Source organism: Nesoenas mayeri, assembly GCF_963082525.1.
Source record: "Nesoenas mayeri genome assembly, chromosome: 24".
NCBI classification, from domain to species: Eukaryota; Metazoa; Chordata; class Aves; order Columbiformes; family Columbidae; genus Nesoenas; species Nesoenas mayeri.
Window position 1 is genome coordinate 2,221,000 of NC_137546.1, and position 19,372 is coordinate 2,240,371.

The 19,372-nt window shown below is 45.6% G+C and overlaps 2 protein-coding genes across 4 annotated transcripts; both read left to right on the plus strand.

Moving 5' to 3' along the window:
* Nucleotides 1-55: 55 nt before the first annotated feature.
* On the plus strand, nucleotides 56-5,875 carry TNFRSF4 (TNF receptor superfamily member 4). 3 transcript variants are annotated; one of them, XR_013923267.1, is made up of 8 exons: nucleotides 56-225; nucleotides 1,785-1,907; nucleotides 2,176-2,277; nucleotides 2,712-2,778; nucleotides 3,216-3,445; nucleotides 3,750-3,875; nucleotides 4,511-4,664; nucleotides 5,151-5,875. XR_013923267.1 is itself a non-coding variant. In XM_080358800.1 (8 exons), the coding sequence occupies exons 3-8, from the start codon at nucleotides 1,793-1,795 to the stop codon at nucleotides 4,576-4,578; spliced, it is 708 nt and encodes a 235-aa protein (XP_080214926.1). In that variant the 5' UTR covers nucleotides 156-225; nucleotides 1,613-1,673; nucleotides 1,785-1,792; the 3' UTR covers nucleotides 4,579-5,875. The 3 variants fall into 3 exon arrangements, 2 of the variants coding, with proteins under 2 accessions (XP_080214925.1, XP_080214926.1); XM_080358800.1 differs by adding an exon at nucleotides 1,613-1,673 and having other exon boundaries at nucleotides 156-225; nucleotides 4,511-5,875; XM_080358799.1 differs by having other exon boundaries at nucleotides 4,511-5,875.
* A 5,978-nt stretch (nucleotides 5,876-11,853) lies between these two features.
* On the plus strand, nucleotides 11,854-16,198 carry TNFRSF18 (TNF receptor superfamily member 18; the record flags this gene model as incomplete). Its single annotated transcript, XM_080358757.1, has 6 exons — nucleotides 11,854-12,163; nucleotides 13,957-14,088; nucleotides 14,602-14,689; nucleotides 15,136-15,224; nucleotides 15,672-15,812; nucleotides 16,047-16,198. 6 exons carry the CDS (start codon nucleotides 11,854-11,856, stop codon nucleotides 16,196-16,198), a joined length of 912 nt encoding a protein of 303 aa, XP_080214883.1.
* Nucleotides 16,199-19,372: the final 3,174 nt, after the last annotated feature.

Below are 19,372 nucleotides of genomic sequence, written 5' to 3' on the forward strand. Positions count from 1 at the left end.
TTGTTCTGCTCACCGGCAGCGCAGAAAAGCTTCTCCAAGAGTTCGCCACCATCAGAATTCTGCTGGGACAATAGGGCTGCATTATGGTAGCTGTAAGTTTCTACTTGCATTTTCCTACAGTTTTGTTCTTGCTGCTGGCAGTCGTTATTACTTATTGCTTAGGATTGGAATGCAAAGAACATCAATATCCTTTCGGTGGAAAATGCTGCAACGACTGTGCCCCTGGTAAGTGATTTTCACTGTATGTTGGTTGTACTTGTTTGCTGTAATATCTGTCAGTTAATAATCTACAGGTGGTAAAACCAGCTTGATGGAAATATCATTCAAATATAGAATGGAGAAAAAACAATTGATGGGGAGGCTTTCCTATCAGAAGATGATTTCTATAACATACTAAATTTAGGAATCCTCTTTGAAAGGGTTACATGTTCTTCAACTTGTTTTGCGTGGCTCAGCTTCCTCGCTGCGGCTGGGCCATTTGCATCGTATTAGCTGAGAAAAGACAGTCGTGTTTCTGTTAGTGCCCTTTACTGATCACACAAAGCAGCTCAGAGACCTTGCATAATAACGGAAAACTTTAGGTAATTCATTCTGTTGCTAAATAGGGTTTTTAAGCTTTCTCCTATGGCAGGGTTTAGACTAACGACTTGGTTGTTTTTGAAGGGGAAAGATTGATTCACAGACAGAGATTAGCAAAGCGTAACGTGAAGAAAATGTGTTTGTTTCCTCCCTTCTTATCGCAGAAATGGATTGAGTCTGAATTCTGGGGTTTGCATGCACAGGGGGGTTTTATTCAACAATCTGAATATCTCTGAAAGCTTTGCGGTGTTGAGAAGCACAAATGCAGAATAATATCAAACCTCAAATGCTTTAATATCTGGGATTTCATCATAGAAATAGTGATGACGAGTAACCACAATTTGCAGGTAATATTACTCTTGAAGGGACAATCCTCTTAACAGAAGGGATTATTTTTAGTACTAATTGTGGTTTTAGTACTCATTGCTCACCTACCGAATGGGAAAATGGAGAACCCAAATGAAAGCAGCAGTCTGTGAGCGTAGGGATGTATTTAAGCTCAATGTGTGAAAGCCGTAGTCATTAAAGCTGTCGATGGTTCCTGTGCTGTATGGAGAGAAGCTGGCGTCTCACAGTTTAGGAAATGGAGCTGGAAACCTCTTTGATGTTGGGTGCCCATATGGATATATATCAATACAACTGAGTTATTCCATGCCTAGTGGGCTTCCAGAATGCCAGCAGGAAGATACTACGAACATTTATCCCTGACTGCATCACTAGTGAATTTTCTGCAAACCTGAGCAGCAGCATCTTTTGTACCTGTTTGGGGTAACTTTCGGTTAACTTGCATGATTTATCTCATAAGGGCAGGCAGGATTTGTCATAAAGCCATTATATTGCACTGGAGATCAGACCTACTGACATGCTAAATCTTGCTTTTTTTTCTTTATCCGTGACACTGGCTGCAAACAATGTCTAAACCCTATGAAAAGGGAGTCTGGAGGAGTGATATTTGGGGTCTGCTGGGAGAATCGTGTAGGGCATCACCTCAGCTCGCAGCCCTGCTAACCCATTTTCACTGCTTGATCTCCAGTGATGCTGTGGGTCAGAACTCATAAGGATTCTGGCATGTCTCAGTGTTTTCAGCCGGAGTTGTAAGTGGAACCATCACTTTCCGGACACACTTTCATTCTAATGCACGGAAATGAAGAGGGTTTCCTTCTGATAGCAATCAGCTCCTCCTTCTCACACGGTCTCTGTTTCAGGTGAAAGGATGAAAGACCGCTGCACGGCCACAGCAGACACGGTCTGCGTCCCCTGCCAGGACCAGTTCTTCAGCAGCGAGCACCACCACAGCTTCTGCAACAGCTGCACCATCTGCCAGACCTGTGAGTCAGCTGCAGGACGGTCGTTTCTCCATATGAATTTGGGGGGCAATCAATCTGCGTGGGCTTTCTTACCCTTACGTCTTCCTCAAAGGCTGATGTCATAAAAGCTGTGACCATGTCCAAAGACTGGGTTGGCATTTTGGTAGCTGCTACCTCCTGGCTGCTGGAATTGTTAATAAACTGTTGTTTCTACAGACGGGCACTGAGTAATCGATTCTGTTTCTTACTTCTCGTCCCTCACTTGCCCTTTGTTCTGTTGTTGCTCTAGGGAAGGGGAGCGTGGAGCTGAAGAAGTGCGAGAAGACTTCTGACAGGCTTTGCATGTGTCGTGCGGGTTACATGCCTGTTGCCGGACATAAACTGGGAAGCGGTGAGTTAGTGACATGTCGGACTCTCCAGACTCTTCCCTCTGCTTCAAATGAGGTGGTGGTTATTTCTAGTGTAAAAGCTGTTGTCATTTGTCTCCTTGATATCTCCACACAAGTGTTACAGCAGGGTAGTTGTGCAAACTGTTGCTCTGTGATTCCTGAGCTGTCCAAAATCTTAATGCTCTCCTCATTAATACCCATAATCAGCCAGCAGAGAAAAGGGGAAACCTTGCTGGCTGCAGACTAAAATGACCCACTGAGCGTGTTGTGTTACTTCTGACCCGATGACTGTGGTTTTCAGAGCCTATGGGGGTTTTGTTGGGTCTGTTCTATAGCCTAGACCACTACTATGATAATTAGTATAATTACTGTGTAGCTGTTGTTCAATTATTTTGCTAACTGAACTCAAATTCTGCCTCTTTTTTGTTTTTTCCAGTATGCACACCATGTCCAGAAGGGTCTTACTCCACAGGGAGAAATGAGAACTGCCAGCCTTGGACCAAGTATGTATCGCTGATCCTGACATGTTCTGAGCCGCGTTTTGGCTTTACTTGAGCAATCTGCCCAATTTGAAGCATCCATCTGCCTGCTGCCCTTTCCCTCTTCAGCTCTGCCAACAGCAGTATTCTCAGCCTTTTTGTTTTTGAAGGTTGGGATGTTTTGTTTCTGTAGCAAAAGGTTCTCTTGTTAAATGCAGCTGTGCCTCAAAGCTCTTACATGTACAGATGCTAAGAAAAACAGTAGGTTGTTTTTTTCCAGTGATAACTCTGATTAGCTTACTTGTTCTTCACATAACTGTAGAACCCAGGAAAGGTGAAACCCAAGTTTATATTGTTAAAACAAGGATTGTAACGTTCACTCCCTTGTTTCAGTGAGATCACTTATAAAGTCATTACTGCGACTGTTTGAACCACCACACTAATTTATTTTACACCTCTAGCTGCAGCATTCTTGGGAAAACTACTCTTCGACCAGGGACAAAAACAGCTGATGCTATTTGCAGCAACCACGTCCCGCAAGCAGCGACCTCCCCGAGCGCAACTCCTGCTTCCAATCTCTCCACCACTGCCCACAGCATTAACACGTCTACTGTGAAGTTCTCACTGTCCGGACCCAGCGTGGTCCCTTTCCTTTGCTCGGATACCAACAGCCCCGCAGCGACTAACTGGGGTAAGGAGAGGGAACGGCCACTCTTGTCTCTCTATTTACTAAGAGCTGCTTAGGAATTTTCACATAAAACGGGTATCATTTGAAATGTTTGTGTGTATTTTACACAGTCTTTCAGTGAGACGTGCGCAGGATTCTGGATTTCTCACTAGTCTGCTTGGCAGCTGGGACTTCTAGGCTTTGTGGTTCATGGGACTTAGTGAATTCTAAGTTCCTGCTTTTGAAGCTGAAAAGCCATAAAACTCCAGCCAGAACCACGAATCTTTTCTTGCATATTCTTATTTTTTCTTTTTTTTTTTTTCCCCAGGGTCTTTATCACTGATCCTTATTTGTCTGATATTGCTCATGGTGAGTGGAATGTCCATCCTCCTGTTGATTATCCAAGCAGCTAAAAAAGGGACCAAGAGGAAGCCTTGTAAAAACAACCATCAGGGTGAGTTTCTGTTTGTGGGGGGAAAGGTATTGGAAAGAGAATAATCAGCGCCCCCTATCTGAACTTTGATAATTGTTTCAACCATAATTCAGTCTACCTGGTGAAGCAGCACAGTGCCATCTGCAGTTCATGCCAGTGGTTTATCCTCTAGTTAGTCCTGATGCACTGGAGGTTGTGGTGTCCCAAGTTTGTGTTCCTATAGACCATGCCATGCAGAAGGAGTCTCTCTCTCTTTCTTCCATTTATAACTCCTTCTAGCTTTTTACCACCTTAGTCCCTGCAAAAACGATATAATGATTTTGTGCAGGGATTTTGACTCGGTGCAAAGAAGATTCAGAATCATATTTTAAAGAGTATATTGTGAACTTTTTTGCTTACATAGAAGTGAATTGTCTTGAAGTGTCTCCTGCAAACACAGGGCTCTTGAGTCAGCCCACAGCTGCCTCATGTTCCATTCACACAGCAATGGTGAAGTCTATTTTTACTATTCCCTATACTTGGTGTTTCCTGACACTGACTAGGAAGACAAGCACTGACCCAATGTCACTCATAGGTGTCATCCATGAAACTAGAAACGTTCCCTTTTCCTGCCCCTTCTACTCTGTACAGTATTTGTTTTATTATCTGTCTTTCAGAAAGGAGCTTTCGAATTCCTATCCAGGAGGAACACGTCGACTCCAATTCTAGTCTCATCAAAAACTGACTCTGCATTATGTTGCTGTTCCCTGCGTTTCTGAGCCGGTTGATTGTAACAAGTAATGAGACAGAACATTCTGTGGCTATAAAGACGTGGGTATCTGTAACTGTTTAACTGCACCTCGGTTCCCATGGGTCTTGTTGAGCGGCCCCTTTGGCATGAGGACCCATGGGAGCAGCTGTTCTTGGTGGAATCGTGTGATTATTTCTCTTAGGGTGACCCTGTGTTGCCAGGACTGAGAGGATGTTGTCCTCTGTGCATTTCTAGCCAATTCTGTATGTAGTCGTAGGAATTTGTCTCTTCTCAGTGCAGGAATCTCCAGTGTTTCAGTCTGGTTCCCAAATGAACTTTCCTCTCTCCTGATGGACCCAGCCAGCTTCCTTTGCGCTTCTATTTATACAGGTTATTTGTTCTTGGTCACGCTGAGTGGTGTGTGTCAGCTGTACCTCCCGAGACAGTTGTCATCGCCCCAACTCTTGTGCTGGCCATGCACCAGAATTGCACCTGAATTCTGGTGCTGGCCATTAAGTGACTGTTGAGAGATGGTGATTCAATGCCACTTTTCTGCATTTCTTCAGACATTGAGAAAAAACCAAGATATTCAGCAGCGTCCCCATTGTCAGGCCAACGAATGGAATCAGTCATGATCACCAGGTAGCTCCAGATCTCCAGGTGTTTGGGGTTCTCCATGGAGATCTTCACGTGTGTGGAAAACAGAATATGTGGCTAGCCAGAAGGCAAAGGGAATGGTAATTTCTGATTAGAACGTTATTAGTGGAAACTGTAGTTCAAAATGGGGGTAGAGAACCACTTGTCTGCGCTGTAAACTTCCGAGGTTGCCATGTCTGACTGACGTTTCACCCGTGAGCCCAGCGCAGCCGACACGCCGTGCGCTTCCTCCTGCTGGACGTCCCGTTGTGCCGAAATACCGGCATGGCTGTCATCGGCAAGTCGAGCTGGAACATCTCTGCAGCTTAAACCGCTTCGGTGAGACTCGATTGCTTGCTGTGGGTGTAGGGAGAAACCCACAGGCACGTTCGGTTCCAGACAGTGTCTGGATTTGGGGGAAGTCTGTTTATGTCTGGAGTTTAAGAGCATCTACATGAACACTTAGGGGTTTTTTTCCTGCTGATAAGTGATGATTTTGTGATGGTTTAGAAAAGTATCTCCTTAGATGTTCTCTGTTGCTAACAGCAAGAGCTGAATTCTTAACCCAGTGCTGACTATCTGGGCCTTCAGGGGTTGTGTTTGAGCAAAGATCGTGGATAGATGCCTCAAATATGCTCTGACAATTCATCTCTGTGATCACATTGTGCATGCTGGAGCCTGCGCTCAGGACTGGAGAAGGGTTCTTGATTTGGACTCTGTGCAGTTAAAATACCCGAGTTGGTTGCCCGTGCGCTGTATGAAATGAATTTTACTTCTGTAACATTTTTTTCCACGAGTTAATGGGTCTGTAGTTTTGGAAAGCATTCAAGTTTTAGATAGCGAGTTTAAAATCTAATGGGTCTGAGAGAAACCTGGAGTGTAATTGTGCATAGCTTTTGATGTCATTTAAATACCTCAGTGTAAAAGTTCAAGAAGAGGTAAACCTGAAAGTTCTAGAAGTGTTTTTCTTCAGTAAATAACTCATTAGAAATGGGTATTTTATGTACACAGTGCCAATGTGCAACAGGGAATGTATTCAAGAGCACAACTGGTGCCTAGAAACATGTTTTTAAACATATGTTTTCTTATATGTTATACATATGGTGTACTTAGCGATGATTTCCTATTTTGAAGCGCATATACAATGTATATAAACGTTTGTATTATATATGAGATGTCATAGTGACTTATTGAAATAAATGGTGGTGGAGGCACCTGTATGATGTGTGTGACCGGAGGGTCCAACCGGGCACAGAGCTCGCCCGGTGTGCGCGGTTCTTGCGGCAAGCAGGGTCACCAAATGGCCGGTGCTGCGGGTTGGCAGGGTTTGGGTTCTACCTCACCATGGGTTCCCGTGCGACCAGATGAAACTGCGCGTGGTGTTTTGTCTGTAAATCTGCTCTGGCAGCCCTTCCCACCTGAGTTTCTGGGATGTTGAAGGTGATGAGGCTCAGCCCCTTTGGAAACACTATCATGAATGTGAACGCAGATGTGCTGTGGTCTAAACGGCGTCGTCTCGCGGCGAACTGGATGGCAAAGCGCAGCGGATCGGTCTCACAAACTCATTCCAGGGAGCACCCAACGCATTCTCAGAAACGACGCTTATCGAGCTCGTCACCTCGGAGCCAATAAAGCAAAGCGCCGTGTTTCCATGTAACTGCGCTAGGTGCCGATAACTAACGAGCTCTTGGAGGTCGTGGGCTGGAGGATGAGAACGCAGATAAGCTGTTGGCTTGCCAGATGTGGCCTCATCACCTGTTTCTACGAATCTGACTTATTTTCTGCCCTCTGGCAGCTGCACAGGAAGATGCCCGAGTGCTCTGTGGTTTTGTGCCTTCCTCCAGCCTCCCAAATAGGAGATTCCCCGCAAACCAGGGCATGGATGGTTCCATGTGCCTGCGGGAGGGACCGATGCTGGCCCTGCAATCAGAGGTAGGGTAGCTCAGGACAAGTTGCCTTTGCTCCTCAGCATCTGGAGAACCCAAGACAGATAATTCAGCATCCTGTGTGGCCAAAGGTCTTTCCCAGTGAGACTTGCAGGCTATAATTGCTGTTTATCTGCTAACACATATCTGTGTTGCTGTGGAACTGCATCCACTCTCTGTGCGGAGATGTATAATCCCATCAGAGGAGTTAAACCACAATAACATTTGATAGGATTTGGAGGCACTTATGCTTTGATTTTTTTTGAGGATTTGGGTGTTGGTAGATTGCCAGTTTAATTATATTAATGTACACCAAGGAATAACAGGGGTTTTTTTTTTGTTGCCATGTTCAGTCTTGTCGGTCTTCTGTGTAAAACCTGCTTGGATCTTTTTGTTCCAGTCCTCCTTAAAATGGCAAAAAGTAGTTAAAAATAAGCAGAGAATCTGGAACAAATTGGCGCTGCCTTCTGCCCACGCTTGTGTTCCTATGGCCAGAAATGAAACTTCCCCTTCTCAAAGGTGCGGGCCGCTGTCACAGAGGAAGTTCTTGCTTTTGAACCATTCGAATTTCCCCTTTTTCAGGCCCTTGAGAAAGAGTTGATGTTGTGCAGCTTCGTCTAAGCTGGTAAAGATAGGGCTGTGCTGGAAACTTTTTCCAGTGTTATATATCTGAGGTGTCAAGACTTTTTATTCTGCAAACCGGTGCTAACTCTGGTGTTAGTGTGAACGGCATTGGCATTTAGACTACTTGGGAAACCTATATGATTTGGACATTAAATACATCTTGGTTGCCATGGAGCCACTTAAGCCACAAAAAACAGGTGGAAACCCAAACAAAACCCCAACCCTTCTTGTCTTCGGGCTTCCTATCCGTGATATTTTTCCCCCACGTATGAGGCCGTCACATTTGTCTGCTCGGAGTGTTAACAGGGCTATTGGTTTTAAATGGAGGCTTGTTTTGCTAATTGCATTGCTGCATTTGATTTTGGAGAAGAATTAGGACAAGGAAAGATGATATTTGAGAGCCACGTTGGAAAAAAACATATGTAAATGAGTTGGGTTTTGCAGTTCTTGAACACTCCTTTCTGATCTTGTAGCTCTTGAATGCTCCTTTCAGACTGTAGATTTGGCAGATAACGTGTTTCTGTAGTTGTTATAATCTATAAAAAAACCACGCCGCAGGTCCATAAGTTTATGCTTTTTATGTTCACTTCCTCCCTTGTCTTTTTCTTTTGTTGGTTTTCCCCTACCGGTACATGACAAGTTTCTGCGTGGCTGCTCAGATCCTTTATCTCCTGCGTCTTCTCTTCACATGCTCCTGTGACTTTGAAGAGCATCGCGGTGACTCAGGTTTGCCATGAAGAAAGGTCACACCTGCTGCTCTGCCGCGGCGCGGGGAAGGAAACACACGGCTCGGTAGCGTCAGGGACTCGGGGATTTTACCTCTGTCTGGTTTGGTTTCCCTCTGAAATGTCAGTTTGTTGCTCCCCGGTCTCCGCTCCGTTGGGATTGTCCGCAAGGAGTCAACGCTTGTGGTGACCAAGATGTGCAACCGTCCCCGAGGTGGCGGGGAGACTCGTTCCGTGGGCTCCAGGGCTCTGATGTGCTGCAGGGTTCTTGCTCAAAAGAAGCATCCAGGTGTCTTTGCAAAACCCGGATTGTTTTGGGGTGAGAACTGAACTTGTTTCAGGAACCCACGTGTGGCACTACGAGTCACGTTTGCTTCTCCCGCGTGGTTTGACTCCTGTGCCCCGAGCCGTACCAGGCGGGGTGTGCAGGGTGGTAATTCTGCCTGGGTGACAAAAGAGGGCGGGCGAGATGGGCTCCACAAGCACCCCAAGATCTGGAAACCATGGGGCAGCTGGTCCTGCTCTCTGCAGAAACCCAAGCCTGGCCTAAAGCTCAGCAGAGCTCAAAGGAACACAACGATTTCATCTTCTAGTTTCAGGCTGCAGATAAATTATTTGTCCTTTATATATATTTATATATATGTGTGTATGTATATATATATATATATACACACACACACACGTGTGTGTATATATATATGTGTGTGTATATATATATATATATACACACACCTGTATGTGTGTGTGTGTATATATATATATACGTGTGTATATATATATATTTAACTTATTTTTTAGAGTGTTCCTCTGTGCTTTCTGCAGCCCATCAGAGCTGCTGTTCTACCACAGGTTCCCTGGTGCAGCAAATCACGTTGTGTGGGTAACACCTTTTATAGCTGTCATGACATAGTACAGGGCTCTTTACTCAAAGACCGACTGACAGTTGTTTCCCAAGAGCACAGACAAGATCCGTACAACAGAATGGGGATCCTGTAGCTAGCAATGGAGTTTTTATACAGTGGGATGAGAATGACTTACGAGGTGGAGCCTACATGGCAATTTATACATCGACCAAACTATCATTAGTCATTCAGAAATTACGTAGATTTCATGTGAACCACCTCTTACTTGCAATGGAACCGTATGGTTTCTTTGGTCACCCATTGTGGGTAATCAGCAAAATCTCAATGTCAGGAAACCGAATACTCTCCTGGGTAACGTTGACGTTAAGTCCAAGGGATGTCAGTAAAGCTACCGGACTTGCAAGAGCTAATTATGTGTTTGAGCAGTAGTTATGCTCGTTTGTTGTTTTCTTTTTTCCCTTTGTTCTTTCCAAAAGGTTCGTGATTTGGACAGTTCGGCAAACTGGTGGCTCCAGTGGCCCCAAGCAAAAGGAAAGTGTAAGATGAGGCTCCTGGTGATGCGTATAATGCTCAGCTCCCTGCTGGGTGGCCTTAAGGTGGGAAAAAGTAGAATTCACAGCCAGTTTTGTAAATACTCTCAGGAATGTGTGCCCTGAAGGCAGACGTACAAGTTGCTACATTGGTGCTCTTCAATGGGTGGAAGAATCCACTGGTTCTTCCTTCCAATCTGATTCTTGAGCACTCCACATATAATTGAGCACTTCAGATCTTACTAATGAGCACAAAGTCATTAAATAAGGTGACAATGTCTGTTTCTCCATCTGCACAGTAATTGTATTTTACATTACCCTTGCAGTGTTCTGTGTGCAGGCCATGGTAGCACAGAGGAGGGAAAAGGGTTTAGATCTGTAACCTCTTTTCTTCTGTTCCATCACTCTGTGCACTTGTGTTTCAGCATTAGTCTGCCCTGAGCTTATTTGTGGGTATGGGAAGATGTAACTGGAAGAGAGTCCCTTCTTCTGTGGGTTATAGGAGTGGGAACTGTTGCTTATTGGTGACTGAAATAGGCATTTTTTTCTACCAATAAGTGCAGAGAGAGCTGGAAACCATATGGAATAGGGCGGCAGCATGGAACTGGGTGGCATTGACGGACATCACCTGCAGGACTGAGCAGGAAAGGGTTTGCTGGATGAAATGTCACTACCTGACATCAGGGACACGTAAGGTCAGCTTTAAAAAGCCCCAAAGATCTTAAAGCCAGATAGACAAGTTGTCTCTGAAAGGTCACTGCTGACTCGAGAGATTTAGATGTGGCGCGTACAACTATTGCCTGTGATCTGACTGTGAATGTTCCATCATCTGGCAGCACCTGTGCGCAACCGCACTGCTCGAGCGAGAATGAAAACACGTCGAGATCAGTTCAGAAAAAGACAACTTTCAAAAGAAGATACGTTTTTAGAACTAGAAGAGTCTCTTGCATACCAAACCTATCTGATTGTTTCCAAGCCGTGACAGCAACACAGGGGGATCCCTGGGTAGACCAAAGACCAAGTGAAAAGTGTGTTGACTGACATACCCTGTGGGTCCATAGGTGAATCTTTGGGAAGAAAGTTTAGAGGAGTGATCGTGTCTATGTGGGGAGTTCATTCAGCTTCATTGGCTGCGTATTAAACTAAGGAATTAACTGAGGAAAGCAAGCAAGCTGCCTACATGTAAAGCAGAGATGGAAGTTCACATATGTGTCTGTGTAAGGCAAGACATATGGGAATTGAAACCCAGCAGCAGGTAACAGCTCTGTGCCTATGTGCAGTTTTATTTTCTTGCCTAAATCCCAAGAGCCTGGGGGTCAGAGGAGCTGTTTCTATCTCTAAAGAGCCCATTGCAATTACGTTCAGTTTTGGTACCAGGGCTGATCTTGCAGCCTCCAGGGAAGACAATATTCTTTCTCTTGATTTCATGGTGTCCGTATGGAATTACATCACCTCTGGAAACTAATTCAAGAGTCTCCTGGTCTGGAGTGAAAGAGGCTGAAAGCAATTAACAGAAGCAGAAAATCTGAGTGGGTGGATGGACACTATTCATTGCAATCTGAGAATTAAATCCTTGAAGGTTTCTAAATTCTTAGGAACTCTAAGTCAGAATGAAATAGTCTGAGAATGCTGAGGCTCACACACTGATTTAATCACAGAATCCCAGAATGTCAGGGGTTGGAAGGGACCTGGAAAGCTCATCCAGTGCAATCCCCCCATGGAGCAGGAACACCCAGATGAGGTTACACAGGAAGGTGTCCAGGCGGGTTGGAATGTCTGCAGAGAAGGAGACTCCACAACCCCCCTGGGCAGCCTGTTAATTTGTGTTAATTTTCAATATCAGCTTGCAAAATCCTTTGCAAAATCAAATTACATGACGCTCCATCTTGCCCTCAACCTGCTGACCTCTCGTGGGAGTCACTCGTGGTTGCTGAGCTCTGCTGTTTGAAGAATCTGATGATGTAAAATGAAATCTCCTCCCCGCCGCTCGAGAAGCAGGAAGAGTGCAGCCACAAAAAGCGGGGTGCCCTCCGCAGCGGCGGGAGGAAGAGCACGGGGAGCCCTGATACAAGCCCACCCTTCGGGTTGCGCAGCTCAAGACATGACGGAGCGGAGGAACGGGGTCGCTCGCGTCAGGGTTCGAGCTTGTTTGCTGCTGCTGGTGTGTCTGTGGCTGTGGCCACAGCAAAGCCTGGGGACAGCGTGCCAGGATGGGGAGCTGAGGATAATCAGTAAAGACGAAAAGAAATGCTGCCCCAAGTGCAGCTCAGCTGCGGGTAAGGGAATGATGTGTCTGTCTTCTTTCTGTTTGTCAGTATTGCCTTGTGCCAACCAGGGTGATCAAGTGTGGAAGAGGGGTGGGTGTGTGTATGTGAACGTATCTTGAGTAACAAAACAAACCGGCAAGGGCTTCCCTCCTGCCCTGTAAATTCACAATGTGCCTTGGCTGTAAACTTCAGAGTGGACTCACGTTTCAGGTTTGTTACGTGCTTATACTTGTTATTCTGTAGTGGGAAAGGGAAAGCTGAGTTTCTGTGGCTTAGTCTTGCTCACAATGAAAGATGATGTTCACTTAATGCTGATGCTGAGCCCTGGCTCCATTCAAACATGGTTTCGGAGGTTGCCTGTGCCCTTGGGACCTCAGAAGGAATCCAGGGAGTGATGCTCTTGGTGAGGATGCCCTTTGCAGTTTGTCCTTTGCAGTTTGATGTCCCCGAGAGCAGGAAGCATCACCCTCCAGGTGCTCTGCTCAGCTGAGCTGTGCTTGTCCCAGAGCTCCATGAACAGCAAGGTGATCAGTACTTTCAGCAGCCTGTTCTAACCTGTGTCCTTGCCTGACCTGAGGCCGGTGGTGAAATGGTAATGGGTTCTCATAAGTAAAATTAAGATGCTCAAGGTGGAACAAGCGAGCTGCAGGACTGACTGGATGATGCTTCTGTGCCTGTTGGGCTGATGGACAGAACAAGTGATTCTAACAACCCTTCCATGGTCCCAGGTGCAATCAAACTGTTCTTCCTGCTTTAGTGGGAGACGGAGCTGAACAGGACACAACATGCAGCTTGTTGGTATGAGGAACATAGTGAGGAACGCACCTTTTTTCTCTCTGTTTGTCCGAAAACAGGGTTGCTGCAGGTTTCTAGCCAGCATGGCAGTGTTGTTGTCCCATGGGTTAGCAACAGGACTGGCTGAGAAGTTGAATCTTTCATAGAATCATAGAACAGTTTGGGTTGGAAGGGACCTCCACAGCTCATCCAGTCCAACCCCTGCCACGAGCAGGGACATCCGTAGGTGGGCAGCAAGAGTCCTCCGTCGTGTGAACACCCCAGGGGATTTCCCTTCCCACTGAGATAAAGTCACTCAGGATGAGGTAGGAGAGTCATTGCTTGGGGGGAGCAACTCTAGACTCACCTGCTCGTGATACACAGGAGAAAAAGCATCCCCGAGCTGTTTCATTTTTGCCACCAGACTTCATTAAGTTCTGGAGGCCGGTGGGTGGAGGAAGATGTGGGCAGTTCCCTGGTGGCCCTGTAAATTCCATCACCAACCTCGGGAAATAATCTTTGCTTGATCTTTGCTGCTCGCTGTGGGTTTTTAAGTACACCATTGACCTTGGCAGCATTCCCCTCTGTATTTTTTTGGTTGAACAGCACTTTTCCCTAACCTGCTTCCAACTGCCTGGCGCTGTTTACTGCTTGGACCAGTATATATGATCAGCCCTTTGCTTTCATGAACCCAGGAGCCTCTCAGAATTATAGGTGATATTCTTGGAGTGCAGGCAAGTTCACAACAGAACTCTTCTAGAAATAGAAGGATGGGGTAGGAAGGGTGCTGGCTTTATGGCTTGGATTGAGACCCACTTCTGCCAACAGAGTTTAGCAAGCAGGTGCTGGTGGAAATTTCCATACGCTAGACTTTATCCAGTATACATGGGGGTGACATTCTCCTGGTATCTGTTTTTTTTCCAGCAGAGCACAGTAAAGAAATATTTCACCTGTGCCAGCCAGTTAAGCCGAACGTTAATTTCTGGCCTCCATGGCAAGGCCAGGTCTAACTTCTTTCTTCTTGGCAGGAGACAACCCATGTCAAGACATCAAGGAGCAGGAATGCAGATGCCGCCAGGGCTACAGCTGCACCGATAGTTCCTGTGGCCACTGTACAAAACTGCCCGAATGTGCGGAGGGCGAGGAGCTGGTTAAGCACGGTAACTAAAGTCTAAAAGGCAGAGTTCAGTATAAGTGTCTGGCTGAGCAGCAGGCAGTCGTCTTCGCTTATTACAACCTGCTTTTGGGAAGGCTCATGATGCAGAGAGAAGTGCCATTTGTACCCTGGCCTCTGACTAAAACCCCTGCGTCCCTATTTTGTAATTCTTCCCTTCCTAAATTGGAAATACTCGCTCTCCCGCTCAGCCTTGCAGTATCACTTTTCGTCCAAGCTGCTAGAACTCTCAGTAGAAAGCTCTTTTATTCTGTGTTACCTATTAACTTCATGCCCACTGCCGTCAGATGGAATTTTCTGTACCTCTTCCCCAAGGAGCCCACCCATATGTGTCCCAAAATGCAAAAAGGTGGCAAGAATTGTGTAGAACTGTTTCTCCGGGGGGTGATTGATAATGCAGAAAAAGCGCAGAGGGAATGCATTGTGCTTTAGTCTGTTCTATCCCCATCTTTCAGTGAAGCTACTGATCACTAATAATTCCTATTCTCTTTTCTTCCAGGCACTATAGACATAACGTTCGAGTGTAAACCCTGTGAGATAGGAACCTATTCCAACGTTAAGAACGGCTGGTGCCGAAACTGGACTGAGTATGTATTTATTGATACTTTGGATACTTTGGAAACTTTGGAAACAGGTGTGATAAAATTCTCAAATGTTTAGGAAATTAGGAAATAAAATTGAATCAAAGACAAGATCCCCAGTGAGATTAAATCATTATTTTTAAAACTCAGCAATAGAGGATATTTCTCTCTCCATTTGACTTTAGGTCTCAAAGCAGAATTCAAGACAAACTGCTGTGTGTTCAACCTTCTTCCAAGTCCAGCTCAAACTGATTCAAAATTGTTCCAAATATGGATATCAATTGAAACAAAGAGGCTAAGAAATGTGCATAGCAACAATTGTGATGTAGTGTTATCTTGATTTAACTGCACTGCTATAAAGGAGAAAAGGAGACAAGTTGTGGAAGGAGCCAAGGAGAGGAATGGAGGGGAAGGCAGGAACACTCTAAATGTGACTCTTGTTCTTCTTTTAGTTGTGAAAGATTTGGGTTTCTCACAATCAAGCAAGGCAACAGCACACATAACGCAGTGTGTGGTTTCCCTGGTAAAGATTTGGAGCAAGGTACCTTCTCACAATAATTTGTTTCTTTGAGCCTATAACTTTTCTTTGCTTCTTCAGTTGGTGACTTGCTGTGTAGTTATCACCCAGAGTTCGCTATCGTGAAAATTTGCTTTGAATATTACTGGTGTGTTTCTTGCAATATTAATACAGGTAGATGTAATGGACAACGATTCCACCATTAAAGCACTGTCAGTAATAAAGGCAGAGAAAAGCCCAACAACTGTCCTTAAACAGAGCGCACTTATTGGGCAAATTATCAGGTTTCCGTTGAACTGCGCTTGCTAGATCTGCATCTCAGTTTTATTGTTAATACCCACACTGGTTTTTTTTTCCTTGGAAAATTATTGTCCACGGAAGGAGGAAATTAATCTCAATTTCCTTGCCTTTCCTTTAACAATAGTCTGTGCGTGTGGTTTCTTCGTCTTTAATAAATACTTTTAATTGCAGCTCCGATGACGACTGACTCTCTCTACACCACCATCCTGGCCATCCTTACTGCAGTGGCCGTGTTTGTTGTCATCCTGCTCACCTTCCTCTTGCATTTCTGCATATGGACCCTGAAGAAAGAGAAATACCCCGCAGTTGACGGTAAGTTCACTTTTGTGCGCTTTTGGCTGGCTTTTCAGAGCCAGAATGGAATAAATCAAGTCGAATAAATAGAGTAAATGCGGATTTACTCTCTGGTTTTGGGTGGGTTGCTTTCACTAAGGTGCGTCACCTGCATCTTGGTCCTTTCCTCCAGAGAGGGGACGTGTTGGTGAAGACCAGGGGCAGCTCACAGACCTCTTGTATGTGCGGTGCTTTTGCTTGTTCTCACTGCAGATCTGGAACATCACTTCTCTAGGCCGCCTCTGGCTCGACAACCCTCACACCAGAGGGAAGAGACCTGCAGCTGCCAGTTTCCAGAAGAAGAACACGGAGACAAAACACCCGAGGAGAAGTCTTGCTACTTCCACACCCAGAGCCCGCAGTGAGAAGAGATGAATTGGGATGTGCTGGAGAATGGGGAGATGAGCTCAGCTTTAAGCAAAAAAAAAACCAAAGGGAGGGACTGGGTGCGTAAAGCATCATTATATACATTATTATATCATTTATTTTCCTTCTCTTCTGTAACTCAGCAATCCTGGGTACTGAATACTGAGTTACAGCACGTTGACTTCTGAAAGGGTCAAATGATCACGCCGTCTACAGAAAGATGTTTAATGGTCTCTTCACCAGAGTTTATAGAGTAGGAACAAACAGCGGAAAGCAGAGAAAAGCCCAACGTTTCTTCTCGATGCTTTTTAAGCAGCAGAACATCTGCTGGTGTATTCTAGTGTAGCTCCAGTGACTTGATCAGCAGCTGAAAGGTATTCTCCTTACTGAGAATCGTACCACGGAGGGTATTTTTAAATGTTGGATTAATGCTTTTTCAGTCTCATAGAGCTCTAACATGGCTGGAATTAACTGTCTTGGCCTGAATTTAAAGGGGCAGCAATTTAGCTGGAGTTGGTCGCTTTGTGTGACTTGACACTGATTTCAAATAAGAATTTAGCCTGTGGCTTCAACTAGTTGAAACTTGCCTTTTTTATATGATTATTTTCGTGTTATGTGACTGCAGTAATAGATTGAAAGCTCTGGATTCCTTCTTGGGAAAGCTGCTTGGAGCAGACTCTTCAATGACCGGATCAGCTCTGGGTAAAAATGCGGTTTGACTCAACCTTCACATGGAAGGTTATAACCGTGCAGCCATTACATCAGCCTCCTTGCAATTCCTTACAGATAATGCAGCCAGGACAGGACTCCTAAATTAAATCCTAACAGAACAATGACATTTCTGCTAATCACCTTACTAAATACTCAGAGGGGATTATTCTGAGTCGGAATGCCGTGCTGGTTTAAGCAGGGCTCTGTGACATTACAATGGCTGCAGAGCAGAAGTTAGTGCGTCCCCAGATGTGTTGCAAAAGCCAAAGAAGTGGGACAGTGTTGTGGTTTAATCCACGGCAGCTGATCCCCACGCGGCCACTCGCTCACTCCCCGCACTGGGATGGGGGAGAGAACTGGAAGAGTCACCGTGAGAAAACTCATGGGTTGAGATAAAGACAATATTTTGTGTTTCCAGCGCAAATCCCAACTTGGCGCCGCACTTTCTAGCTGCTAGGAAGAACATTCACTCTATCCCACCCTTTCACCTTACCTTCGTGTAGAATAGGAGCAGTGGTATTTCTCAACACGGAAAGGATGTTGTGCATGTAATTAGTACTTTCAATGTATTTTTGCCTTCTTTGATCCTCTTACTGTTAATTCTTGTGTTACTGACAGCTTTTCCAGTTTGTATCCCCACGTGAAATTCACTTGAAAAGGGTGAGTTTTCCTCTGTTGCTTTGGGAATGGTGCAGATTCTTAATTGGGGTGCCCTGCAGATTCAGCCAGGGAAGGGTGGAAGCATTGGTCTGGATTAAGTAGGATACATTTGTTAAAGTGTGAGACTGTCTCTGCCTTATCAGCAGTTTTGCTGTGGGATTTAACATACTCAGAAGCCAAAACACTGGCTAGTAAAGACCCTTCTTCCTGCTCCTTCCATGCTGGTGTGTTTATCCTCAGCTCTGTCTCGACCCTTCTTGCTTTTTAATGTTTTCAACAAGATTTCCCATTGTGACCTTTCATAAAGGTAAAATAAACTTGCACACTGAACGAAGCGCCTGTGTGATATAACTAAGCAAGTTGGGAAGGAGAGCTTTTGTTCTTTAGGTTGTCGCAGTGTTCTTGAGTTTTATTTCCCAATTTCCTTCCCCTCTCCCGCAGAACTATTTCAGCAATAGACCCCTGACATGGTGCGTGTGTCATTTAATTTTAGATCTGTGCACTTGCACTTTTTTCTCCCTTTCTAAGCAAGTGGCTTAGCATTTCCTGGCTGGGGCTAAACCAGCTTTTCCGCTACCAAAATAGCAGGAAACTGCGACTGATCATTTTTTTCCGTTCCTGATGACGGCAGAAAAGCAGCAACATTTTTTTGGGGAAAAAAAAATCAGCAGAGCTACTATTTGAGCAATGAAAGATTGGAGTGTCTGGTGGAAGTTTGTGCCCCTGGCAACGTGCGGCAAATCTTGGGGAGGTTTTTAAGGCATCCTGGACAGCAGGGTGACCATGAGCCAGCACTGGGTTCTTGTGGCCACAAGGCCAATGGTACCTGGGGTGGGTTAGAAGGGGGTGGTCAGTAGGTCAGAGAGGTTCTCCTGCCCCTCTGCTCTGCCCTGGGGAGACCACACCTGGAATATTGTGTCCAGTTGTGGCCCCTCAGTTCCAGCAGGACAGGGAACTGCTGCAGAGAGTCCAGCGCAGGGCAACAAAGATGCTGAAGGGAGTGGAGCATCTCCCGTGTGAGGAAAGGCTGAGGGAGCTGGGGCTCTGGAGCTGGACAAGAGGAGCCTGAGGGGTGACCTCATTCATGTTTACAGATATATAAAGGGTGAGTGTCAGGACGATGGAGCCAGGCTCTTCTCGGTGACAACCAGTGACAGGACAAGGGGCAATGGGTTCAAACTGGAACACAAGAGGTTCCACTTAAATTTGAGAAGAAACTTATTCATGGTGAGGGTGTCAGAGCCTGGCCCAGGCTGCCCAGGGGGGTTGTGGAGTCTCCTTCTGTGCAGACATTCCAACCCGCCTGGACACCTTCCTGTGTAACCTCATCTGGGTGTTCCTGCTCCATAGGGGATTGCACTGGATGAGCTTTCCAGGTCCCTTCCAATCCCTGACATTGATTCTGTGATTCTGGGCTGTGGGTGTTGAATATGCGATGCTGCTGCCAGATAATACTTGCACATGATGAGCAGAGGTGAATTATTCATTGGAAACTCGCAGAAGTGGCATTTTGGGTTTGTCCGCCCGCCTTGGAGAGCAGTTCCACCTCCTGCTCACCCAACCCCCTGACTGTACGGCGGCTTCTTGATGGGAAAAGCAACCGATTTCCTGACTTCTCAAAGCTCCAGTTCAGAGGGAAATACCCCACGTGTGAATCATTTAAGCCCTGGAGAATTTCGGTAAAAGAGCAGTCCTTTGCATCAAAGAAAACGAAAGCTATTGGCTCAGAACAGCGAGCTGGTAAGAAAACCCGGTGTAGAACTTTCCATTCTGAGAGAACAATGGCTTCATTTTATCAGGAT